The 26,664-nt window shown below is 33.8% G+C and overlaps 3 protein-coding genes and 1 gene segment (V, D, J or C); 3 read left to right on the forward strand and 1 right to left on the reverse strand.

Moving 5' to 3' along the window:
* Positions 1–7,884: 7,884 nt before the first annotated feature.
* On the forward strand, positions 7,885–9,872 carry LOC141331363 (uncharacterized). The gene is made up of 6 exons (XM_073836395.1): positions 7,885–7,915; positions 8,117–8,467; positions 8,608–8,967; positions 9,279–9,371; positions 9,488–9,528; positions 9,747–9,872. Exons 1-6 carry the CDS (start codon positions 7,885–7,887, stop codon positions 9,870–9,872), a joined length of 1,002 nt encoding a protein of 333 aa, XP_073692496.1.
* A 7,795-nt stretch (positions 9,873–17,667) lies between these two features.
* Positions 17,668–18,931, reverse strand: LOC141331652 (uncharacterized). The gene is made up of 3 exons (XM_073836693.1): positions 18,895–18,931; positions 17,975–18,319; positions 17,668–17,891 (listed from the first exon to the last, which is right to left on the reverse strand). The coding sequence occupies exons 1-3, from the start codon at positions 18,929–18,931 to the stop codon at positions 17,668–17,670; spliced, it is 606 nt and encodes a 201-aa protein (XP_073692794.1).
* Positions 18,932–21,034: 2,103 nt separating this feature from the next.
* On the forward strand, positions 21,035–22,557 carry LOC141331368 (Ig kappa chain V-V region HP 123E6-like). The segment is given in 4 exon segments: positions 21,035–21,077; positions 21,237–21,587; positions 22,224–22,258; positions 22,453–22,557. Coding segments are annotated over 4 exon segments (534 nt in total).
* A 1,052-nt stretch (positions 22,558–23,609) lies between these two features.
* Positions 23,610–26,160, forward strand: LOC141331653 (uncharacterized). The gene is made up of 5 exons (XM_073836694.1): positions 23,610–23,613; positions 23,787–24,137; positions 24,440–24,592; positions 24,730–24,761; positions 26,047–26,160. The coding sequence occupies exons 1-5, from the start codon at positions 23,610–23,612 to the stop codon at positions 26,158–26,160; spliced, it is 654 nt and encodes a 217-aa protein (XP_073692795.1).
* Positions 26,161–26,664: the final 504 nt, after the last annotated feature.

The raw sequence follows: 26,664 nt of genomic DNA on the forward strand, positions 1-26,664 counted from the left end.
CTGTGACTGCAACGGGCTCCCCAGTCTTTGAGAGGGAAGATGATGGCACGTCTCTGAGTTGTAAATATGGTCTTTATTCTTCTGCTTGAGGTTCAGCATATAACTATCCAGCTTTGTCTATTCCTTTATGCTTTTACTTGTTGATTATTATTGATATCATTATTGACTATTATTATCATAATTTGATCAGCTGTATTTTACATCAATAAACAGTTGAACTGCTTGATTAGTATGGTGAATGGACCTTTTATTGGCACCTCCCCTTGTCGATACACACCACACTTTGTCTCACCTTGAATTTTTCAGAAACCATACTAAAACACAAATGTATTAGCATGCAAGCAATATAGCCTTATTTGATATGTAATGAATTGTCTGGATGAATGATACACAGCAAAATGAACGAGAAGTTGATATTGTGTATATTTAATGCATTGCAACAGTTTATTGAGGTTAATAACGAACGGGCAGAGATTTTATTATCTTAAGTCACGCACCAGAAGGTACAGCCCAGGGAGCGTAGCTCCACCCCACATTCTGTGTTCGATTGGACCACAGCACCATGAGGCGTGCTCAGGCGGCCTTGCTTAAAATCTCAGGACTCTAACAGTTCGTTGCTTTTTGCTATTGGCCCGTGCCATTGCTTTTCGCCATTGCCTGTCGCCGTCGCTTTTGGTCTTTCGCCTGCCGTGGTTTGAGTGCTTTTCACCTGCGCTCAGCCGCTTGACCAAGCACACGATTGGGCCATCCAAACTCTACAGAACAAACTGAAAACTTCGCGACTGCCAAACTCTTCAAAGTCTCGCAGCGCAGAAGAGCTCTGAGTGTGTCAAACCGCGTAACCAGGCAACCGAAGACCGGCTCCAGCAACCCACTCCTCCACTTCGAAGGATCTCCCAAAGTACGTCATCGACCAGCAACCAACCAGAACTTTCGCTCAGACGAGCCCCCGGAATCCCCGTTCCCGACACAAACGCAAGTAAAACAAGGTCTCACATTCTAGCTGAAACTGGTGCAAAATATTCCCTAAGTAGTTAAAAGCTAAGTCTCTGCTTTTGTGATTTTCTAAGGTTGCGATCTAAGAACTAGTTAAGATACCAGAACATTTGGGGTTCTCTTCAATTCAGTAATTTCTCATCCCCGGAACTGTATGAGTGTGTGTGTGTGTGTGTGTGTGTGTGTGTGTGTGTGTGTGTGTGTGTGTGTGTGTGTGTGTGTGTGTGTGTGTGTGTGTGTGTGTGTGTGTGTGTGTGTGCGCGTGCGTGCGTGCGTGCGTGTGTTTGTGTTTTAGTAGATTAGTTTTGTGTCTTAGAGTAGTCAATAAATCATTGTTTCATTAAAAGAAGTGTCTTGAATTTTATGTTCACAAAAGTTCTATCTGTGTTTAGATCAAGCTACCTCAGCTTTAAAATTTCCTAACGTAATAGTTTGGTTTATTTGTGATCTTGGCCAGGAGCATAATATAAACCTTTTTTACTTAATACAGTATACTGAATTGACCACTTTGCTGGACGAATGGTTAAGAAGTGTAATCTATTAATTCTGAATCAATTTAATCAAGTCTCGAATCTTTCGATTCGATTCCTTATTTGAATCATTATAAATTTGAGCTAATTAATACTACACACCCAATAAAAAAAATCAAATGTAAAAGGTAAAAATGATTTAAATACTGTTCAGTTTCTCACAAAAAAAAGATTGTTTCATGTCTTAGGACATCCGTGTATTGTCACAAGCTGCAGGGTGTAGTTTGGATTTGTCTCTGCATGTTTTTGTTTTTGTTTTTACCTTTAAAGGTTTGGTGCCCATCCACTGCCATTAAATCACTAACGGACTGCAGTGGTTTGAGTTAAAAATCTTCGTTTGTGTTCTACTGAGGAAACAATGTCACCTACATCTTGGATGCCCTGGGGGTAAGCAGATACACATCAAATTTTCATTTTTGGGTGAACTATCCCTTTAATGTAGAAGCAAAAACTAGAAATTTCAATACCTAATCAATCAAGAGCTTCAAAATTTAATATTTTCGGTAACACTTTATTTTAAGGGTCCAGAATAATGCATTAGTTAAGCATTAATTAACTGTTTATTTGTTCACAGTTAAGCATTAGTTAAGCACAAACACACTAGTAATTAATGACTTATTTAACATTTTAAGGTTCCCAAATGATGTATTAGTTAAGTATTAATAAACTAGTAATTCACGATTAACTTGTTCACAATTATGCATCAGATAAGCATGAACACATACATAAATAATGATTAACTGAACATATTGTAAGGGCTTATTAGCCATTATTTACGAATTATTAAACATTTAACAACACATAAACTAGCAAAAATAAATAACAAAAATAAGATAGTAATTATGTATAACTGAATGTACAGTAAATACATGTTAGCCTTTATTTACAAATTAATAAGCCATTAATATTTTAATATTTTTTGTAGTGATGTAAATATATTTCTGTGATTTACCATCTATTAAGTTAGCCGAATAATAAACTAGTAATTGTTTAATCACTGCTGGTTTGCAATTATATATGGCTAAAATAGTGTAATAAGGACTATTTGATGCATCAGGTTCTACAGTTCTAATGTTAAAGTTATATCCACATTAATTATGGCAATTATTGAGTGATATTCAAGTTTAAGCAGAGAGGAAGCAAAAGCAGTGTAAACCAGTTTATTGAAGATGATGAGATGATACAAACAAAGTGGTGAGAATGTCTCTCGGTTGGGTGAGGCAGGGGCAAGATGGTGCTGGTGAAATGAAGATCCTGATGAAGGTGAACACACAGATGAACACAGTCACAGCGATCCCACGAAGACAAATCACATACACATCCAGCACGGCACGAACTCCAAGAACACAAACTCCAAGAAACACGAACAGCAAACGACGACAGTGAATCTGGGTGAATCATCTGACGGGGAAACAGAGCAAGGAGTGAGTTTATGTAGACAGCGGTAATGAGTGACACCTGGGGAGAGTAATGATCAGCAGCTGCGCTGATGAGCATGACGCACAACACAGACACACACACAGATCACGAGACCTGAGAACACAGCGGATGTGTGAACCGTGACAGATTTGACCCCCTATTCTTAAGTGAAAGTTATATTCACATTAATTATGGCAATTATTGAGTGATATTCAAGTTTATTTACCAGAATAAGCCAATAATTGAGGCTAACCTGCCATTAATACAGTACTAACTTTCACTTCAGAATATGGGGTCAAATCGGCTTTAATAGTACTGTATTAATGTCAGGTTAGCCTTAATTATTGGCTTATTCTGGTAAATAAACTTGAATATCACTCAATAAATGCCATAATTAATGTGAATATAACTTTCACTTCAGAATAGGGGGTCAAATCGGCTTTATTAGTACTGTATTAATGGCAGGTTAGCCTTACTTATTGGCTTTTTCTGGTAAATAAACTTGAATATCACTCAATAAGTGCCATAATTAATGTGGATATAACTTTCACTTCAGAATAGGGGGTCAAATCGGCTTTATTAGTACTGTATTAATGGCAGGTTAGCCATAATTATTGGCTTATTCTGGTGAATAAACTTAAATATCACTTAAGTGCCATAATTAATGTGGATATAACTTTCACTTTAGAACCTGATGCATAACCTGAACCATATTAGCCATATATAATTACAAACCAGCAGTAATTAAACATAATTATAGTTTATTATTCGGTTAACTTAATAGATGGTAAATCACAGAAATATATTTACATCACTACAAAAAATATTAAAATAATAATGGCTTATTAATTTGTAAATAATGGCTAACATGTATTTACTGTACATTTAATTATTAAATTTTTACTAGCTTATTTTTATTTATTTTTGCTTATTTATGTTTTTAAACGTTTAATAATTTGTAAATAATCGCTAATATGCCCTTACTATATTTTCAGTTAATCATTAGCCTATTTATGTATGTGTTCATGCTTATCTGATGCATAATTGTGAACAAGTTAATCGTGAATTACTAGTTTATTAATACTTAACTAATACATCATTTGGGAACCTTAAAATGTTAAATTAATCATTAATTACTAGTGTGTTTGTGCTCAACTAATGCTTATGTCAGTATTTTGTCCTGTCTTGTTCTGTTCTACTAGTGTTTTTCCCCCTATGTTTCTAGTTCATTTGGTTTAGTCCTTGTTCTCCCCCTTTTGGTTTAGTCCTTTTGGTTTGTTCTTGCCCATATTTGTATTTCCCCCTCATCATCCTGTTATCTCGTTTGTGACCACGCCTTGTCTTTTGTGTATTTAAGTCTGTGTCTGCTCACTACCCTTTGTCCATCGTTAATGTTGACTAATGTTACATGTGCTCCTTTTTGCTCCCGGTTTTTGTTTGTTTGTATCATATTCAGTGTTTTATTTAATAAACTTATATATTTTCATTTACTCCGGATCTCCTCATCCATCTCCATTCCTCTACCCCGCCTGACTGTGACAGCTTAACTGTGAACAAATTAACAGTTAATTAATGCTTAACTAATGCATCATTCTGGACCCTTAAAATAAAGTGTTACCATATTTTCTTATGCAAAATTAGTCAGGCATTATGCACCTATAAACATTTCCCGAAATATGAACAAAAGTCAAATAACATTCATGGCTTCCCAATGCAAACAAAGTTACATTTATCTTCTTTTGGTTGCCAATTATTCCTTCTTCAATCCAAAGCTCCAAAATGTGCATTATTGGCTTCCGGATTTATGGAGAGAGGTCGTGCCTCTTCTTTATTGGTGGGTCATCGTGGTGCTCTCTGGAATATTTATGCAGGTTTTTCTAGGTCACTTCTTTCACAAAGAAGTGTTTCTTAAGACTGAAGTTTAGTCCAAAGAGACTCAAAAAAGGAACATGCTAACTGACTGTAGACTAAATTTTCAGATGACACAACATGCAGCCTTTGTGTGTGCTCATTGATAAAAGCCTTTTTTGTACATATATGAGAGAAAATAAAACAAACAAAAATGACACTGACCAACCAGATGACCAACTGTCAGTTCTTGCCTCCTCACAACCTTTGCATTTGCTCAGTGTTATTGTAATGTGGAGAGGGTGATGCTTTAGTATTTGAGTAGCAAATGTTTACAGAACCCTCTGACTTACCAAAAATACAAATACAAGCAAACACAATACTAACAAACACCAGACTGTATAACATCCTGATTTATGACACTGAAAAGTTAGAATCTAAAAGTTAAATCTGGGTTACTGGAGCAAAGTCTGGTCCTATAACAGACTCAGATTCAACTAGCTGATATTTTGAGAATAGAAGTGTGCAAATAATAATATACAATGAAATAATAAAATAATAAAGAATAATAAACTAACCATGTGGCACCAACCATGAGTCTCAAAGAAGAGAAGTCATTTTCTGCAAAAGGGAAAGATGTGAGATCTAATACAGTAGGCGGAGACTAACCATTTCCTGTAGAGTCAATAAGAGGAAGCAGTTGTTCAGAGCAGACTAAGCTTTACTAAGATGAACAGCAGCGGACCAACTGATACATTAAGGTTTGCAGGCAATTTAAATGAGTAAACCTAATCATTGGTTCAGTGATAATAATAATAATAATAATAATAATAATAATAATAAATGCAATAGAAAAGTATCAACATAATTCAGGAAACAAGCCTTAAAACAGACCTGTTGGTTTAAAAATAAAATTATGCATTTACTACTACATATAATATTTGCACATAAATTAGATTCAGAACAGATAGACTATATAGTGGCGTGTGTCGTTTGCTTTTGAATGTTTGTGTATCCAATTTTAGATGTTTTCCAACCACAAGACTGACCCTCTTTCACAGCAATAAAACCACATGGTCTACCAAGCAGTATTCTCACGAGACACTTCTCTCTAAACAAATGTCCCTCCTTCTTTACAACAGACTATCATGGTTATGAAAATAACAAAACTAAGCTTCAAAACAGTCTAAAAATGAGAACTAATTGGTGGTGTTGTACACAGCTGTATTAGAGTTTTGTGTACATTAACAACATTAATTGTGGACATTGTGTAAAATAAACATTACAGATGAATTATACATTAGACTTTTACAATTTTAGCTTTTGTATTTGTCTGATAAAAAAAATCAAGAAAATGTCTGAAATGTCTGAAATGTGAAAGTTTAATAAGTCATTATAATATAAAGTTAAAGCAACATGTCAAGAAAAAAAAAAAAAAAAACAAAAAACATTTTGATTCAGTTGAGAGACCAAAACTGTTAAAGTTGAGATAAACATGACCTATGGATTTCATTTATGCTAATAAACCTACCTTACATTCAAAAGAACAAAACAACCTTTGTGTACAAAAGAAATGTGAGCAACCATTCTGTTGTTTGCAGAGGGTGATGCAACATGTACTTGTGGTTTTGGACTTTGAGCCCAACCTATTGCTCAGTTGCAGCCAAACTGTAAGAATGAAAATAGAAAAGAGCTGACAGAAAGCCCCCAGCAGAGCTCACATTTCTGTGGTCAGAAGTTTCCAATCCAGCTTAAGTGCAGTGTAAAAACTGTTACTTTCAAAAGTATGACTACTGTCCTCATGCCTTTAAGGTGTAATGTCAACAAATGGTCTGTTTTACAGTAAATCAATGTAAATGCATTTTGAGAAGTACTAAGGTTAAATGTTTCTTACTAATTCTTTAAACATTTTAAAGCAAAACATAAAAGCAAGCACACACTAATTTTCTGTTAAGTGTGTGACTCACATACGCAAGGGCAGTCTAACTGAGCATTTGAGATGAAAAGACTACATCATGGTAAAGATATAAAACAATCATTCAATTAATCAATCAATCAATAAAAAATATTAATTTAGGGGTTGTATTACATAGTCTTTAAATAAGTTCACTTTGGATATGCTGTTAATTGTAAAGAAAAACAACAATTTTCTCATTTCATTTGGCTTGTTTTTAGTTTACTATCTTCATTAAAAATATAATCTGCAAGGATAAATAATTTATAATGAACAGCAATATTATATATATAGGAATTGTCAAGTTGTCATAGGCCCACTGATTCCCTTACGGCAGCCTCTTTTTGAGTATCTTTAAGATTACTATGTTTGTTTGATTGGAATCTCCATCATTACATCCCCGTCTTGGTCTTACGTTTTGTTATTGGATTGATAACATTGTAGTCATTAGTATATCAAACATATAAAGCAATATTTTCCTGCCATAAACACATGATTCAGCACCATGGACAAGGACATGTGGAACAATACAGTACCCCAGCACTACTTTTAATGTAAATTTAAGAAGTAAAAAGAAATGTAAAAAAAAAAAAAAAAAAAAGTCTGATTAAGCTCTGCTCAGCCTACATGGCCTAGTAACCTCATCTGCACAGGCCAAGCAACACCCCCTCACATAGAGCTGCTGTGGTTTAAACACCAGAAGCCTTCATTTTGTTTTTCCCTGAGGTCATTTAAATTCATTTAAAATTTAAATTTAATTTAAAATTAATTTAAAATTTACAATTAACTTAGATTTGTAATTAGTGTGAAATATTCAGTCAAAACCTTATTCATTACGTATAAACGGCAACTTGACATTTCAACTTTAGGTAACTTTTTTTTATATAATATAGTTTTTTGTTTTGTTTTTTTAAATTGTGTTTTCATTATTGGTGTTCATAAGAAGAACCTTTTTTTTTTTTTTTGCTTGTGAGAGTGTCACCTCACAGCCAAAACTTCCAGCCAATGAAATTTGACTTTGTCATACGAGAATATTTGAGAATAACCAATCACACCCAGGACCAGTTTCCATTTGATTTAGTTACTTCGATTGTGCACCTTGCCATCTCTTATTCTTTGGTAGCAAATCAAACCAACATGAGCGCAGTTTTATTCCTCACCTTTGTTTGTAAGTATGATTTATAGACTGATTTCATTAAACTGTGTTTAATGAATATAATCATCTAGCTATGACGATTTATGTATTAATTTTACCTTTTATCCTTTTTTTTTATTATATATCAACAGGCATTTATTAAAAAAACTAAGATCCTAAAATGAATTTTACATATAAGGTTTGTGTAACACATTTTATGCTTTTTCAATCCAGGTTGCATTGTGGCACAAGACATTGAGCAGCCAAAACGTTTGCTAGCCTCTAAACTGGGTGATAATGTCACTATTGAGTGCTTCTTACCCCAGAAAGATTATAACAATATAGTGTGGTACAAGCAGGAGATGGGAATGAATCTTCAAGCCATTTCAAAAAGTTACATTTACCTGGCAAAAGTTGATTTTTCTGATGGATATAATGATGGTCGTTTTAATGTAACAATAAGCAAAGGCATTTATCATTTACACATTTCCTTGACAAAAAAGGAAGATATAGCAACATACTTTTGTGGTGTAATAACTTTAGGAGAACTGACTTTTGGACCTGGAACATTTTTGATGCTTCGAGGTATGTTTGACCTTTCATTGTATGTGATATTCGTGTTAAAAAAATAATAAACACTGGCTATAATGAAGATACTATAAAGTTACAATAGCACAATGATTTAAAAATATATATTTTAATTGGTTTTATGTTTTGCTTTAAAGGAGAGCACACCACAGCAACAGTTTTTCAGGAGCCTATTTCTGATAAAGTTCACATCGGAGACAACATTACCCTCACATGTAGAGTCCAAACATCAGATGAGAAATGTAAAGAAGGACACCATGCCTACTGGTTCAGAGAGACTAGAGATAAATCCAGTTCTGGTATCATTTACACTGATGGAGATATAAAGAAACATGAAGATATCTGTAAGGATGATGTTACTACAAAAACCTGCATTTACACCCTCACAAAGAGGAACCTCAGCCTTTCTGATTCTGGTACTTACTACTGTGCTGCACTTGTGTGTGGCAAGATACTGTTTGGAAATGGAACTTCTTTGAAATTCAGCTCAATTCCTGGTAAAGTGTTAAACCCTATTAAGTGAATTATAATTTGTTTATTAATACTACATTAATACTACACATAAAATATTTTAATGTGTTTCTTGATGTTATATCATAATTATATTTTATCATGTCAGTATAATTACTATAAAAGTATGATTTTTTTGCATTTTGTCATGACGAAACATTATAAACAACATAAAACATTTTACAATTTTTGGTAAAAAAAAAAAAAAAAAAGGTAATTTTTTTTAAGCAAGACAAAGTCAAAGTTTGACATTTTGATGTTTTCATTTTTTTCACGTTTTCTTTTTTTCTACTTTCAGATAGTGAGTTGACAACAAGTCCTTTGTTTCTTATACTGGTCTCATCAAACATAATATCTATGATAATAATGATCTTACTCGTGGCTGTGCAACGTAAAGACCAATGCAGCTCACCAGGTATCATATTTTTAATTTCACTATTTAAATCTGATTCCTAGTTTTATTTGAAAAACTATAAACTCTGTGGAAACATGTATACTTTCTGTCAGTCAACAGGTCTTGTGGTCAAGAGACATCTGAAGGTACTCAGGTAAATCCTATATATTTTATTTATTTATAATGATAAATGTAATGTAATTATGATGCTGTTATGTTTCAGAAGTTTCTTGAACAACTGTGTATTAAATTTGCTTCTTGTATTACTTGAGTTGTTTCATTTTACTTAAGTTCATTTTAGTTAAAATATGTATCAGTTTATGAACAGATGTTTTACCAACAGAAATGTCTGAATGATCTTTCTTTTCTCAGGTTGGAGATGCAAATGCATTGACTTACACATCTGTGAGTTTCAGCGGTAAATCACGGCCCTCTACAGGTGCTAAACAACACAACATTTCCCAGCATACTGATATCTATTCACAGATCAGATCTTAAAAGAAAAACTACTGGAAAAACCTAAACATATTTTCTGTACTTTCTGTGATTGATGTAAATGTGCAAATGCTTAAAACTGTTGTCTGAAGATGGACGTCATTGAGTTAGCATTTATGTTGGAACAAATAAAAAAACTATTAAAAACAATTTGCCTTTGACATTTACTTATGTGCTTGACCCCTGTTTTGAAAAAAAAAAAAAACATTGTCTTATATAGCCTAATATTTTCTTAGAGAGTTTCCGTAGGTCTTTTAATATTAAATTCATTTTTGCTTTTTGTTTATTATTGCATTATAATTTTTAGCCTGGGTAGTCACCTTAGCCTGTAGGCAAATGATGTTAAAACGAAGTCATTTGCGAATCGAACTGACATTATATTATTATTATTTTATTATACTAATTTGATGTACACTGAACGTCAAACATATATCCATACAATTGAATATACTTCCTATTTTCAACCAATTATCCAAACTGAATTTAAAATGATGTTACAGCATCTCGATCAATACTTTACTAATATTTGACATCAAATTGATATCAAGGTGCTTGTACTGTTGATACCAAACCTGGAGAAAATAATCCCAAAATCCCATACCTAAAAAACTACTAATAACACATGTATAATGTATCATTGTTTCTTTTAAACACCACAAAAATAGTAATAATTAATAATAACAATACTGATGTACAATCTTTGATGACTCCTAAAAAATGAGGCCTGTTGTTCTCAGAGGTATTTTTAAAATTCTTTCTCTTATCCTGGTTTATGTGAAGAAGAAAAAAACAATTGAAAACAACTGAGACAACTGTGGTTTTGTGAATATTGCTCTATATTTCTGAGAGGCCAGGGCACAAGCAATATATGCATATGCTCAGAAAAATATAAAAAGATGAAAATAAAAACATACGAGCTGTCCTGTCATTTTTTTTTTTCATTCATTACATCACAGTAATGCTGACTGGCACAGTACCAAACCCTTCAGCTACTAGTGCTTGTGAAAAGACAGCACACAAGGGAAAATTTAAGTCGATTTCATGCTTTAAAGAAACCTCTGTGAATAATTTATCATACTGGTATGAAATAATAATGATATATATGTTGATTATGAATTTACTGCATGATACTGGTGAACTCTGACCTGCAAATTTGCATAGTACAAAACCTTCCACCAGCGGAAGATTTACATTTAAATTTTTATTCAAATTTTCAGACTGACCTCAAAAGAACAAACTTCAAAACATCTTTGTAATTTGACCCAGTGGCGTAGCAAGTCAGCCATGTGCCCATATGCAAAACAATTGTACGGGCCCCAAATCATTATGGGCTCCAACTCGGTTAACTTGATTTTTCTTCAAGTGCATAACGTTACATGAATATTCACAAGCTGTTTTATTTACGGTATAAATGCTTGGAAATAATATTTAACATTTTCAAGCCCATTATTTGTAGCATGCAAGTGTCAGCCTATAAATTCTGTCAATTTTATGTTTTTACGCTCTTTAATTTGTAGTGAGATAATTATATTAGCCTCAGATCAAGCGACATGTGAATCAATGATCATTTCCTTTTTAATTTTTGCAGCATGAAATAAACATGGAAAAATGTTTGAATGTATGTTAAAAAAATAATAATAATAAACACCATATCTCATGAAATTGAGGTGGGGAAAAAAAAACATCAATAAAAGATCTTGTGAATAATTCATAATAATAATAACATAATGTTTAGCCTACCCCAGAAAAGCCAACAAGCCTATAACTTTGCCAACATTGTTTTAATTTTTCTCATAAATCAGCCAGTTAACTGAGTTGAAGCCTACATTTTTATTGCTGTTTAACATGTTAAATGTGAAGACTGGTTTGATGCCACAGACTTTTTTTGGGGCGGAGTAGACAGAGTTTTCACATTAACTTTATGCAATACACCATGATGTTATTACATTAATTATTTCATTTTAGTAATTTAAATAAGTAATTTAAAGCATTCTATAGATACATTTACCATATCTGTGAGGCAAGAATTAGTTTTGGATCGTTTTTGAGAAGAAAAGTGCAGAAAGTAAAGGTTTGTTTTCTTTAGCTATTTTACAGAAGCAGAAGAAGTTTTGTTGATATTGTAAGTGCACACATATAAAAGATAAATAGACCTTTTGCAGTTCTGAATTGTGTATTACTCTTACCTTTATGAGGAAAAATGATGGCGTATTTTAGGTTTCCACTGTTATTAAGAAAAAAATGAAAGTGATTGCGCTGGCGCTTCCCTTTTCTTTACATGCTCAACTCATTGCCGCTGACCGCTTGGTCATTACTTTAAAAAACATAAAATGTTCCAAACTGACCTTAATAAAGAAATGAAACCAAATCTTGTCACTTTGCCATTAAAATCCAAAACTTAACCATTTAAATGGCTGCCACATAGCCATAGCTAAGTTGTCAGACAATGGCAGGTCTCAGGCCTGAGCATCTCGAGCCAGGGCTGGGCTTGTGCAGGACTATATTTGTTCCATCGTTTCAATTAAAAGTTCCCCCTCGGCTCGGTGGGCCCATATGCACCTGCATACCCTGCATACCCAGACGCTACGCCCCTGGTGTGACCACATGTGCTAATGGCCATCAGTGGCGAAAGATGAAAATATGATTGGTTGTGGTCTAACAGGCAACAGCAATAATATTCCTCTGAATTTCTTTTAAATATATATTACTTAATTATAAATCAAGAATTTCTGAAGGCATTTTACTCACTGATATGAGAGGACTGCACCAGTGACTTTCTAAGCCAAATATCATAGAGTATATACAGTATATAAATGTGGGCATGGTAGCCTCACCACCAGTGTTAAAACCAAACTGACTTTCACACACTAATGACAGCTCCTCTTGAGGTGAAAGGTGATTTTGTCTATATGGTGGCCTATATAAGGCACTGTTCAAAGCCCGTCCCTCTTTAGCCCCCTGAGACTCTGATCATGTGAGACACTCTTCATACTCATCATGTAAGTTCATTTCCTCTTGAATCATATTACAGTACATTGTCATCTATTTATTATAACATTAACAGGCCTATTTTGTGGTTTCCTTTGTAGGTGAAAAATGGCTTTCAGTAAAACATGTAGAGTTGTAAAATGCAACGCAAACTTTTATAATATACAAGAACATGATAGGTTCATTTTTAGCGTTAAAAGTTCAACAGGTCCCTTACATTATCAGTGTACGCAGAGCAACCAAACCATTTGTGGAAATGTAACTCTCTTTTTGAAAGGTAAGAACTACTTTGGTGATTACTACTAAAACAGAAAAGTTTTTGTATTAAGAATTTTGAGAAAGAAAAGTGTCTTATGTGCATTTTCTTGTACATTACTGATACGCCAACATAACCAAAATATTTTCTCTATGTTTTAGAGAATCAAGTTCAAAACTGGCCTTACCATGTGGTGTTTGTCTTCAATACTCTCATTTTGCTTTTGAGTGGAATAATCAACATACTGCTCTGTAAAAGACTGAGAAGAACGAGTGAATTACATGCAGGTACATTTCAGTTATAAAAATTCGGGGCTCAGTTGTTTTATTTCCTTATTTTACATTCCTGACACTAACCACTCTCCACCAGACACACCAGAGCCTGATGTCAGTTCTTCTCTTGTAAGTCAGAATTTCCTAACTTTTTGACACTAGTATTTATATTCATGCACTTCATATAAAACTTACACTGCATTCATAGTATACTTTTTATCAGTTCATTCAGTTTATCAGTATACTTTTTCATCCGCTTTTTCTCTCCTTACAGAATCAAGATAGTTTGAACCCAAACTACACAACCTTACAATTCCCTGAAAACAATGACAACAGAGAGAGTTCAGCAACTGAGCGTAGAGCAACGAGAAAGGATACAATCTACTCCAGCCTTAAATGCCAAATGTTGATGCCGGACAATACTGAAGAAAGCTAAGCTATTTCTTCTGCTTCGCATTTTGTTTTGAACTGCAGTACACTGTTGATGACCTCTTTTTTATATATAATAATGACAAAACCTTACACTTTACTATGGAGGTTCATCAGGTTCTCAGTATTTGAAGCTGCTGAACCCGGACAGATACTTCATTCCTGCAGCATGTACTTTCCTGCTTTCAGTTTATTTTGCAACATTATTATTAAAATTGCGCTTCTGTTTAAAGTTTCTGTTTTAGTTACTGTTTCAGCTTATGATCAATATTCAACTGACATTATTAAAACTGACCCTAAGCTATATTAAAATTGCACTCTATGCAAACTATGAACAACTTGGAATCATTTAAGAATTACTACAGTATGTCAAAGCTGAAGGGTTCAGAACATAATAATAATAATAATAATAAAAACAACTTCTAGTATTGCTTGTACTTTCCATGTTTGCCTTCTTTTATGTCTTGTAATGGGGTCAGGGGCAGATATGCATATATATTTAATGAGCTGTTGAGACCCTTGTACGTGCCCACAAGAACCAGAAACTAAGAAAAAAGCATTGTGTGGTTTCAAAGACGGATGGAAAACAAAGTGGCCTATTTTTCAAAGTTTCCTAAAGGTTAACTGTTGTAGCATATCAATAAAGAACAAAAACAGTCCACCAAAACTTCCAAATAAATGTAAAACGTAAGAATACATATGTAATTCAAAGTTTGTAAAATATCATTATTCAGATGGTTAGTCTGTGACTTTTATTCAAGCTAGGTATGTCTGGCGTTTTTAATAACCTCTGTGTTCGAATTATTTTAATACTCCATTCAATTTATCACAAAAAAATTTTTCAAAGGTGCATAATCTATCTATGCTGATGATTATAGCAATCTAAATCTAAATCATAATTACATACTATTAATGCTATTTATGAAGTAGGCAGTAAGTATTGTATTTAGAAGTTAAACTCTTCGCATGACCACTAATCAAGGTTTCTACCTACCCTTAATGATTGCACATGTGCATTACTTGAGTACTTTGTCACAAATTCATAAATTACTTATGCTAAGTATTTTAATCAGAATATGGAAACTAGATTAAGTAGTTTGTCAAGATTAGTTTAGGTTTAGAAAAACAATATTTTAATAAATATGTAATAGCAAACTTTCCACCAGTGGGTTTAACGTATGGTGTCAAAACATGTCCTAAAAAAGGGGGCTGTTGGTTAACCAAAAAAGAGCAACTCTACCATTTGACAACATCTACCAATCAGCTCAAACAACATTTTCCTTTTGGTGACCTGTGTCTCTCATTGTTCAAAATGAGCAAATGCTTAGAAAAGATTCATGCTGTGAGTGCAATCATGCTTGCTTTTTGTGGTAAGCAAACATTGTTTATCTTCTTCTTAAATATATTGTTAAAGCATGGACTTTTATTTCAGGACATTTTTTAATTTACTTTTTAAATTCAGGTTGCTTCACAGCCCGAGCTATTAACCAACCAAAATGTGTGCAACAAGCCAAAATTGGAGACAGTGTGACAATACAATGTTATTTTTCCCAAAAAGATTTTAATCGCATTGTGTGGTACAAGCAACCATTAGGAAAGAAGCCGCAGCCCATAGCAATGTCCTATTATAGGAACGATGTCCATTTTCTGAAAGGCTTTGATGATGGACATCTTGGTGTGACAATGGGAAATGGAACTTATCATCTTAACATTTTCCAAATGACATAAGAGGATGTAGCAACTTACTATTGTGGAGTGATTAAGTTCACTGCATTGTATTTCAGTCCTGGAACGTTTCTGATGATAAAAAGTAAGTATTTATCTGTACTATTGCAAAACTTTGAACTCATTCATTCTGTTGTCTAAAAAGTGTGTTATATTTTATATTTTGAATTCATTTTTAAGGAAAACATTCAAAAGCAAGATTTCAACAGCAACCTGTTTTAAACCCTGTTCATCTTGGTGATAACATCACAGTGTACAGTTCAGTTCATTGAGGACTGTGCACAACACAGTGGCTACTGGCTCAAGCAAAGCTCAAGAGAATCCATGTTGAGAATTATAGATGGCAACAAAGATGCTCATTTTATAATGGCTGCAACACAAACATGTCTTTACAACTTCACAATGGGGATCCTCACACTCTCAGATACTGGTATTTGCTACTGTGTCATGGATGTAGATGGAGAAATAATCATTGGCCATGGAACTAAACTGACTTTGGCTGAGACAGGTAATATTCAGTGCATTTTATTGAATGTTCGTGAATGTTATGCTGGTATTTTAAAAACATTACCATATGCAATATGTGCTTTGCAGAGCAGAACATTATGGATCCAGTGACTTTCATTTTGGTGTCCTCAAACATAATTTCTGCAGTTATAATTATTATAATCATGTTCAAACAACATAAAAACAGTGAAACTCTGTAGGTAAGTGCATTCTTATCTGTATTTGTAATGTGTTTTATTAATAGTTGTCTGGTATTTGTTTAACAATAATAATTTTGTATAATTTAATTAACTAAAATACTTTCCCAGAACATCTATGGGCTAGTTTGTTGCTACAGTGCCTTGCAAAAGTATTCATACCCCTTCAATTTTTTTCACATTTTGTTTTGTTGCAGCATTATGTTAAACTGCTTTAAATTACTTTTTTTCCCCACATTAATCTACATCTCAACTGAAAAGACTTGAGGCTGTAAAGGTGCTTCAACTATGTACTGAGTTAAGGGTATGAATACTTATGCAGTGTACTTATTTCAGTGTTTTATTTTTAATACATTTGTAAAATTTGCAAATCTGGTTGCTTTGTCATTATTATAATGTATGGAGTGTAAATTGATGTGGGGAAAAAACTAATTTAAAGCAGTTTAACATAATTCTGCAACAAAACCAAATGTGAAAAAAATGAAGGGGTATGAGTACTTTTGCAAGGCACTGTATACTAAATTTACTCTTGTCGATGATGAATTGAGAAGTTAAATTCTGACAATTATCCTAAATAGCTGTTCTGGGTGAAGTATATACATTCTATACATTTTTGTATTCTACTATCTGTTTTGTTTTACCATGTTTATACAAAAATAAAGTAACTTACCTCCTGTTGAAATATTTATAGGTCTGTTGCATCTAAACACTGTTGCATTATTTTTGTGTGAAGTTAAAGCATAATTCTCTTGGTTATTTCTACTTCCTATAATAGGTTTTGCTTAGACGTTCACTAAATCAGATGCCCACATCCCAGAAAAATCACCAAATTTATTGTTATGAGAATGTTTCCTACAAAGTTCCACCTGTTCTTGGCTTAAATACCCTTGTTATTTGTGTTCTTCGTGTGTGTGTGCGTGCGTGTGTGTGTGTGTGTGTGTGTGTGTGTGTGTGTGTGTGTGTGTGTGTGTGTGTGTGTGTGTGTGTGCGTGTGTGTGTGTGTGTGTGTGTGTGTGTGTGTGTGTGTGTCTATTTCCTTATCAAAAATTGTATTCATTGGTTGAATGCATTTTTAAAACGTTTTTGTGTCCAGAAGCACATCTGTCCATTCCCTACTCTGTTATGGAATAAAGACATGAATTAAGAACGATGTAAAATGTGTATGTATCTTTCATTTCTGCATAATTCAGATATTTAACCTAATTTGCGAAGACGTGTTTAAAAAAAAAAGTAAATTCCAGGGTGGTCTTGTATTGTTCCTATAAACCAGAATCAAACATAGTTGAACACTGGAAAGTTTATTTCCAATAAGGAGACATTCATAAAAGAACACTATTACATGAAACAAAAGTTGAAAGGTTTCGATTATGTCTTTGCTTGTCATTCCACATCATACATGGATTTGGAGTGATGTTACATGCGTATTACAGATAATCAGAAGCTGGTTTCCTTAACAGACCTGGTCTTCCTTCTGGTTGGAATCGTCTATCTCTGAGAGCAACGGCAGATGGAGAAAAGCCATCTTTTGAAATGCTTTTTGAATTAATGCAGTACCAAAAAGTAATTGTGGCAACAGTAATTAAAAGAAGAAATGTTCTAACAATTGAAAGAATAACAAAAGTCATCATCTGTTCAGCTGAATCAGTACCTGAAAGAGACGAAATTGTGGATATAATGTTAACACACCATAAAAGTGCTACTTTTTTATCAATTCATTCTTAAAGAACATACCTATAATGTCCAGTTTAGTGACATTCCAAAACAGAATCTCCCCACATGCAGCAATAGTGCAGCTGTAAGTCCCAGAATCAGGAAATTTTAGATCTTTCTTAGAGAAGCTGTAGACGCATCTTTGGGCTCTAAAACCAGCTTCAGAGCTCCACTCGCAATAACCAATACTTGTTCCATGTACGCCAATGAATCTCGGCTGAGATTCTTCTGATTCCTGTATGATCCAGTACACACTGTTGTTTCCCACACAGCTCTGATTTAAAACTGTGCAGGTAAGACTCACTGAATCTCCATGATGTGATGAAATTAAAGCAGGTTGTTTTATGAAAGTGTTGCTTTTCACCCCTGTATGGAAATTTAATGAGTGAGTTTTGTGTAAGATGTTATGGAAATTGCATTCAAATATGGTACTTAATTCTTATAAGTTAGCATTTACATAATAGCTTCACTACCACTATACGCTCTTAAATATAAAGAAAATAATTACCTTCAACTATCAACTCTGTCCCTCCGACAAACTCCATTACATTAGAATAAGCGTTTCCACAGTAGTACGTTGCCGAGTCTGAGAGCTGCATGTTTCTTATCACCAAACGATGCACACCCTTGTCATTCAGCACAGAGAAGCATGAATTATTTCGGAAATTATGGTAAAACTGGGCTTTGTTGTCATACTTGTAAATGGTGGAGATGAGCCTGGGATTCTGTCCAAGTTCTTGCTTGTACCATGAGAAGTGCATGGCCATTTGGCTCTGGTAAAAGCAAGACATATTAATGGTTTCTCCCAGTTTGGCAAACACAGGTGGATTGTTCAGGTGCGATGCAGAAAGGCCTAAACAAAAATAGTAGCAAGTAACAAGCAAGTGTTTAGATTAACATAAATACACTTTAGTTTTGACATAAAAGACAATTCAACTCACCAATTAGAAAGAGAAGCAAAGATCCAAAGTTTATCATATCTGGATGGATTTATCCTAAACTAGTAAGAAACAGGAGAACAATGACTAAACGAACATCACCAGAGATGCAATGAATGATGTGAGCAACCAGTAGGATGTGTTAAAAAAAAAAAAAGTACTGTTCCAGATTTTTTCCCCCACTGATCTTTTCCTTCAGAGGTTATTTCATAATCTACTCTTAATTTCTCAAATAATTGCATGAGTAACCCCAGTAGCCACCATTAGTAAATATATAACACTTTATATGTGCAATTTTTAAAAGAAGTATACTTAGAGAAAACTATTTCTAAAACAAAGACATAAAGGCAGTGTGCTAGTTGTGGTTTCCTGCTGGTCATGTGGTAATTTGACCTTCTTAGGTTCTAAGTAAGTGTTTCTTGACTGCATACATAGCAGATGAAAGGAAATGAACATGTAATCACAAAACCATGCGGTCATCAAAATTGCAGCCATTAAAAACATTAATGAAGGATGGACAGAACTCGAATATGTGATGACCGCAACAAAATCACAACAACGTGCTCTGGACCTATAGCCTTGTGGCTTTACAGGTACAAACTGTGAAAGTGGATAATTTGGAAGGTCTGTATGTCATAAAAAGTGAAGTGAAAACTCAAATTTCTTGTTTTAAACTACTAGTGGCTGTTTCATTGCTTGTAAATTATTTTTATTATGGCTGACGGAAAGTTGAGTACAGATAGTTTCATCAGCGTTGGCATTTTATCAAAGTTTTTTTTTTTAATGATTGTAATTAAATGTATTAAAAATGTAAGCCAAATGATAAAGGACAAATACATTTTTTCCATAAATGCAAACCCTTTAAGAAGAGTACAAATAAAAACCTGTGATATAAACATTTAACAAAGGGTTTTTCTTTTTACGTCTTGCAAAAAGACACACACACACACACACACACACACACACACACACACACACATGTTGGGTTTACATGTTTTATGGGGACATTCCATAGGCGTAATGGTTTTCATACTGTACAAACCGTACTTTCTATCGCCCTACACCTACCCTACACCTAAACCTAGCCCTCACAGGAGATTGTGCACACTTTTACTTCCTCAAAAAAACTCATTGTGCATGATTTATAAGCCTGTTTCCTCATGGGGACCTGAGAAATGTCCCCACAAGGTCAAAATCTACTGGTATTCCTATCCTTGTGGGGACATTTGGTCCCCACAACGTGATGAATACCAGGTGCACACACACACACACACACACACACACACACACACGCACGCACACGCACACACACACACACACACACACACACACACACACACACACACACACACTTCTATTAGCTTTCAACAATGTGTCTGAAATGGAAAATGTTAGTCCTTTTGTGGTGCAAAACATTCTGTATGTATTTAAAAAAGCATTATGCATGAGCATTTGTGATTTCAAGACTTCATGTCATGATGCCCTTAATAGGCCCACCATCCAGCCAAGCGTTTTTGTAGACAGAAGGCTCTGATTTTGAATACCACTAGGGGGCTGTAGTGAGGGATGGTAATTACTCAAATTTGCAAATTAGATATTTTAACTTATGAGAAGGATTTAATACAGTGTAAAACAATAAGCATGTACTGCATACTTAATTTGACTTGTACTGTACTGTACAGGCTTGGGATATGCCCAATGCACATCATTAAGTGTAACATAATATATAGTCCATAGGATGTTCAACCTGTTTTACGGTTTCTCTAAGCAAATGTGTAAAAAACAGGCAGCCAAGCATGTACTGTAGATATTAACAGACATGTCTAAATAAATATATACCTGAGAGGTATGTAGTTACAAGAAAAATATACACACAAAAAAAAAAAAACAAGTAGAAAAAAACACACCAGCTAAACAGTAGTGCAGGCCATCATTATAGCATATTCTGTTTTTGATTATGGTCTCTGTAGAGAGACTTTTTCTATTGCAGCTATATCACATATCTGTCTGACCTCAACTGGCCTTTACATTGATAGGTCTACTATAGTTTGGCTTTGCCAAAAGCCACTCCTCCTTATATATAAAACACATCAATATCGCCCACTTAATTTCCTCTTCAGCTCTGTTTTGACTCAGTGCAGAAATGTTACATATTTCAGCTGCAGCTTTATTGCTCTTTGGGATGGGTAAGATTCATTTTCTACTGAAAACTACAATTATGCAATTATAGAGAATTGTAATAAAATCTCTTGAGAGTTTAACATTACAAAATACATTTTAATGTAGAAAATGATGGTTTTTTGTGTGTGGCTATGGTTTTACTTTTCTTGTTTAATGGCTTTCAGGTTTTCTCCAAGTTATGTTTTCGACAGCAAGTATACAGGCTTATCCAGGAGAAAGTGTCACTATATGGTGTCCACACAATATTCATGTTTCTGGACATCTGTACTGGTTCAAACAAACAGACGGTGATGTACCCATTACTATTGTGCGTATGTTATACACCGAAAGTCTTCAGAAGGTTAAGCCAAATTATTTCAACAATTTCACAAAAGACCGCATGATCATGGATCAGCATAGGAAAGGCACCACGCTAACAATTATACAAGTGAAAATTTCTGATTCTGGCTTCTACTTTTGTGGAGCTGGGGGTTATGATTTGAAATTTGGTGATGGAACTAAGCTTGAAATAAAGGGTAATTTTTTTTAACCTCTCTCAAAATACTCTCATGTTCATATAATGTTTTTTTATCTCTTTGTTTCACTTTGTTATTAATAGCACACTTTGAAAAACACCACAATTTAAATACCATAGTAAGTGTCACGGTGGAAAATGACTTATACCGGTCAACTGTTTTCATGTCAGAGAGAATTTACACAGGAACCTCAAAAAAGGGTATGTCATTTTAACTTCAGTATAAAACTGCAGGTGTTTAATATATGTCTGACATGTTTTTGGTTAATCTCTAATCAAATTAAGGAGAAAAAAATATATATATGTTTTTGTGGTGTCATCAAAAAATGTATCGTTGAAATTGTATCCACATTTACAGATACAGATCATGAGCAATCATCCTTGTCTACTGAGGAGTGTTCTAGAGACATCTATTTCATGCTGACCCTCCTATTTGGTGGAATACTTTTTTTAACATGCATTGTTCCTCTTATTTTGGCGATCATCAAAGAACAAAGAAAGCAGAAGCATAAAAAAGGTAAACTCTTTACACCTGCTTAAAAGGATCAAGTTAAATCAAAAATGTTTAAAAAGACAACACTGAAACAGCAACAGATTTTCCTTTTTATTTATTTATTTATTTTTTGCTTTGGAACAGTCGCTGCATGCAAAGCACAACAGCATAATGACAAGGTACACTCCACAAACTTATATTACTCTAAGGGCTAAGATAAAATCATTTAAAGACAATCCCTTTTTATGATAATGAACCAAATATTTACTTATTTTCTAAATTAATTACTGTCTTGCCTCTTCTATAGTCTATTTCTCTATTTTGCATTACATTTTGCTAAGATGCCGTATAATAAAATTAATTTTCTTTACAGGAAAATGATTCAGTAGAATACGCTGCTGTGTATTTCTCAAACAAGAGACCCAAAACAGCAGGACGACATACTGAGGAAACAATTGCAGTGTACACTGATGCTTGAAACAAGAAACATACTGTACATATTATTAGTTAATTAACTATGGTTTATTTTTAACAGCTAAATAGTATCTGTTTTACTTTTTTTAAGAAATGTAATTGAGGCAATCAGAGATCTGTCTTTTCTTTGCACTACTGTAAATAACGGCTAAGTTTATTAAAATTTGGTTGCAATGTACTTTGACTCCTACCATTAATTAATCTGTTTCCAGTTCACAAATGCTTTGACCTTAGGTTAAGATTATTTATTTATTTATTTATTTATTACACATCATGGTCCAAAAAAGTACACAAACAATACAACAAACAAAATAACAAAAACAATTAATAATAAAAAATAAATAAATACAAAAAAAACAGACAGAATCCACAACATCACATATTTACATACAAACTAGTTTGCCAATGTTTTCGCATATTGGAGAAAAATCTAACTGAACTAAGTGCCGGGTTCGTCAGTGTTGAAATAATACCATTTGCAGAGTCTGACACTTGTACATTTAACATTTGTAACATTTGTTACAATTAAACGTCAGTGTTTTAAGTTAAATCTCAATTTGAATGCTGCTTAAAGTATTACGCTGACTGTTATACATGGATCTCACGGTTTCAAACACATTAGTTTTGTCAAAGTCAGAGACTATAGTGTTAACTAATACCATTTAATGCTAGCTTGCTCATTACTAAACAGTAGTTCTACTTAGTCACTTGCATACACCGTAAATCAACTGGAAATGTGGAAAGCTACTGTGACGTGATACATTAAATCATGAGACTTCAGAGAATCAAAATTAGGATGAAGTCAAGTTTAACAATTTGTGGGGCAGGTAAAATGTATGTCTATAATATAATTCAGAAATTATCATTAAAAGGCATCAAAGATTCTGACAGAAATATAAGCTGTGGACTTGCCTTTGATTGACAGGCTTTCCATAGCTTGAAGTAGGCATAAGCCACACCCCTCACATAAAAAGCACATTGATTTCCTCATCTTAATTTCCTTGTTGGTTCAGTACTGCAATGCTTCATATATTTTCAGCGCTGCTGATCTGTGGCATGGGTAAGCAATACCATACTATAATTACTTCAATTATGCAAGATGAATGATTAATTCAAGACTGATTTGTAAATATTAGGTGTGAGACAGTTCTATATACAGCATTTCTTTTGTGTTATCAATGTTCTAAATTGTAATATGCTGCAAAGTTATATGTGTCTTCTGTGGGTTTTTAGGTTTTTTCACAGCTAAAGCCTTTCAGTCAACCAATATCACAGTTCAAAAAGGAGATAACGTGATCTTTTGGTGTCAGCACACCTCAGAAAAGGGAAACAACATACACTGGTTCAAACAAACAAACGGTTCTGTACCTATTGCCATTGTATACATGATCTTACCCTATGAGCTTGAAGTAAAGGCAACGTATTTAAATGGTTTTCAACCAGATCATCTGGTGATGTCCCTAAATAGCAAAAACACATCCCTAAGGATTCTGAACATGGATATCTCTGATTCTGGTCTGTACTACTGTGGTTGGCATAACTGGGTGATGACATTTGGTGATGGAACTCACCTAGACGTTAAAGGTAATCTTTCTTTTTCAACAGCACATTTGTAGAACAAAAATATACTTTTTTTTTGTAAATGAAGATGTTCCTTCTTACAATTTCCAAAATGCTTTTGTGATGCTGTGTGGATAAGAAATAGTGTTCATTTCAAGTCTTCACTTATTGCGTAGAGAGGAGTGTTACACCAAAGCAAAATGAAACAGGAATCACAAATAAAGGTTTTTATCATTTGCCTTTAACACTTGTTAAATACATAAACAATAATACTTTTATCAAAATTTATTTTGATAAACTTTTTTTTTTAATTTACTTTTTTACAGATCTCAAGAAGAGCTCAATTTCTACAAGAGACTGTTCTAAAAACATCTTTTATAAGCTGGCATTTATTTTTGGTGGCATTATTGTTATTCTCATCATCATTCCACTCACCACACTCATTATTAAGATACAGAGAAGAAACACACAGAAAAAAGGTAACAGTACATCAATTCAGTTAATTTTTTTTACTTACATTATTGTATGGTTCTAATTTGGCAAATAACTGTGCTGTGAAAAAACTGTAAAAAAAAAGCTAAACCTCTTTTTTTAGTCTCCGTTTCTGTTGCTGCAGATGCTGATCACCATGTGACACAACAACATGAGGTAAACTTATATTATTTAAATAAAAATGAAATAAATTAATTAGAATCTATAACCAAAAAGAATTTTTTTTTTTTTTTTTTTTTTTACTTAAGAGTATTCTAAAATCTGCAACATGTATAGAAAGAGTATCTACTGTTGAAATGAATGACCGTGTCGACCGGTGTACAAAAAGATTTTAATATGCAAATCTCTGCTTTTGAAAACAGTTACAATGGCAATAGTTATAAACTATAAAATAACTTTTCTAATATTCTAATATGAGTGTTTTTTTAAATATTACTTTTCTGCCTAACAATCTTTAGTTGAAATATAGAATATATTTTGAGATATGTTTTGCATATGGACTGCAGGCCTGCTTCTCTTTTCTGTATAGCTATAACCTTCCAGGTCTTTAAAAAGGACAACATGTTTTTGCTGTCTTCGGAAAACATGTATATGGTTAATTTTTTTAAGTAAAAATAAGGCAAAATGTAAAGCAAGCATGTAAAGTATTTTGCATTCTGTATACGTGGGGTAAAACCAGCAACAATATCAGCTAGAAAAAATAAAATCACATGTCCTCACTCTTTTACAACTGTCCCCAACGTCAAAATTAGCAATTAATAATAATTTTAAGACCAGAGAATGAATTTGGATACCAATAAGTCTACAAAAGTGTATATGTGTGTGTGTGTGTGTGTGTGTGTGTGTGTGTGTGTGTGTGTGTGTGTGTGTGTGTGTGTGTGTGTGTGTGTGTGTGTGTGTGTACCTGGTATTCATCACGTTGTGGGGACCAAATGTCCCCACAAGGATAGGAATATCAGTAGATTTTGACCTTGTGGGGACATTTCTCAGGTCCCCATGAGGAAACAGGCTTATAAATCATGCACAATGGTTTTTTTGAAGAAGTAAAAGTATGCACAATCTCCTGTGAGGGCTAGGTTTAGGTGTAGGGTAGGTGTGGGGCGATAAAAAGTACGGTTTGTACAGTATAAAAACCATTACGCCTATGGAATGTCCCCATAAAACATGTAAACCCAATAAGTCTACAAAAGTGTATATGTGTGTGTGTGTGTGTGTGTGTGTGTGTGTGTGTGTGTGTGTGTGTGTGTGTGTGTGTGTGTGTGTGTGTGTGTGTGTGTGTGTGTGTGTGTGTGTGTGTGTGTGTGTGTATGTATGTATGTATGTATGTATGTATGTATGTATGTATGTATGTATGTACAGCCCTTGTTTCTTTATAAGTGCTCATATATTTGAATTAAATTTGTTATTAAATGTTGTTGAAGTCATTTTTAATCTGTTGCAGGAGCCTAATTCATCAGTGTATGCCGCTCTACAGTTCTCAAAACACCAGAAAAAATCCAGAAGAGCAGCCAGAAGTACAGAGGATACAGATGTTGTGTATACAGCAACTAGATAGTCCAACAGCAGCACAAGGTCAAATACTGTTTAAAAGCCGTACGTTCATCAAGACTCTAATATAAACACTATTACTAAAGCTGTACATTTAAAGTGTATGTGAGCTCTGCAATGTTTAGTATTTTTTCACGCAATAAAAGTTGTAAAGATCAAATGTATTTAAAAGTTCTAAGAAATCTTTTATTTAGATCTGTTTATATATCATGAAGACAAAAGCAGGCCCTTTCTCTTCTTAGAGGCAGGGGTTGTAAATGATTTCATTTTCTATTCAGACCCTGACAGGAAGAAGCTGTTCAGTGTAGAATGAGACATTCTGAGAGGAACTTCAGCGGACCCAGCTGTAAATATACACCAAAACATAGCTATTAAAATTTTTATAAATTTTTTAAATTATTATAACTATGCAGACATTTCACAACAATGCACTTTGTGAACAGCAGTGTAGCCTGATCATTATAAATATAGTATTACTGATAATATTACTCATGAGAATTTAAAGAAAATG

The sequence above is a fragment of the Garra rufa genome, chromosome 3 (assembly GCF_049309525.1).
Source record: "Garra rufa chromosome 3, GarRuf1.0, whole genome shotgun sequence".
In the NCBI taxonomy this organism is placed as follows: Eukaryota; Metazoa; Chordata; class Actinopteri; order Cypriniformes; family Cyprinidae; genus Garra; species Garra rufa.

What these genes read in the sequence shown, in the direction of transcription:
- LOC141331652 (XM_073836693.1), bottom strand. Translation starts at nt 18,931, where the DNA reads ATGATAAACTTTGGATCTTTGCTTCTCTTTCTAATTG. An exon ending in TTTGCTTCTCTTTCTAATTG is followed by an intron (nt 18,320 to 18,894) that starts GTGAGTTGAATT and finishes ATTTCCATACAG; the next exon opens with GGGTGAAAAGCAACACTTTC. An exon ending in CACTAAACTGGACATTATAG is followed by an intron (nt 17,892 to 17,974) that starts GTATGTTCTTTA and finishes CGTCTCTTTCAG; the next exon opens with GTACTGATTCAGCTGAACAG.
- LOC141331363 (XM_073836395.1), top strand. Translation starts at nt 7,885, where the DNA reads ATGAGCGCAGTTTTATTCCTCACCTTTGTTT. An exon ending in CTTACTCGTGGCTGTGCAAC is followed by an intron (nt 9,372 to 9,487) that starts GTAAAGACCAAT and finishes ACTTTCTGTCAG; the next exon opens with TCAACAGGTCTTGTGGTCAA. An exon ending in AGACATCTGAAGGTACTCAG is followed by an intron (nt 9,529 to 9,746) that starts GTAAATCCTATA and finishes TTCTTTTCTCAG; the next exon opens with GTTGGAGATGCAAATGCATT.
- LOC141331653 (XM_073836694.1), top strand. An exon ending in AACTCACCTAGACGTTAAAG is followed by an intron (nt 24,138 to 24,439) that starts GTAATCTTTCTT and finishes ACTTTTTTACAG; the next exon opens with ATCTCAAGAAGAGCTCAATT. An exon ending in ATGTGACACAACAACATGAG is followed by an intron (nt 24,762 to 26,046) that starts GTAAACTTATAT and finishes AATCTGTTGCAG; the next exon opens with GAGCCTAATTCATCAGTGTA.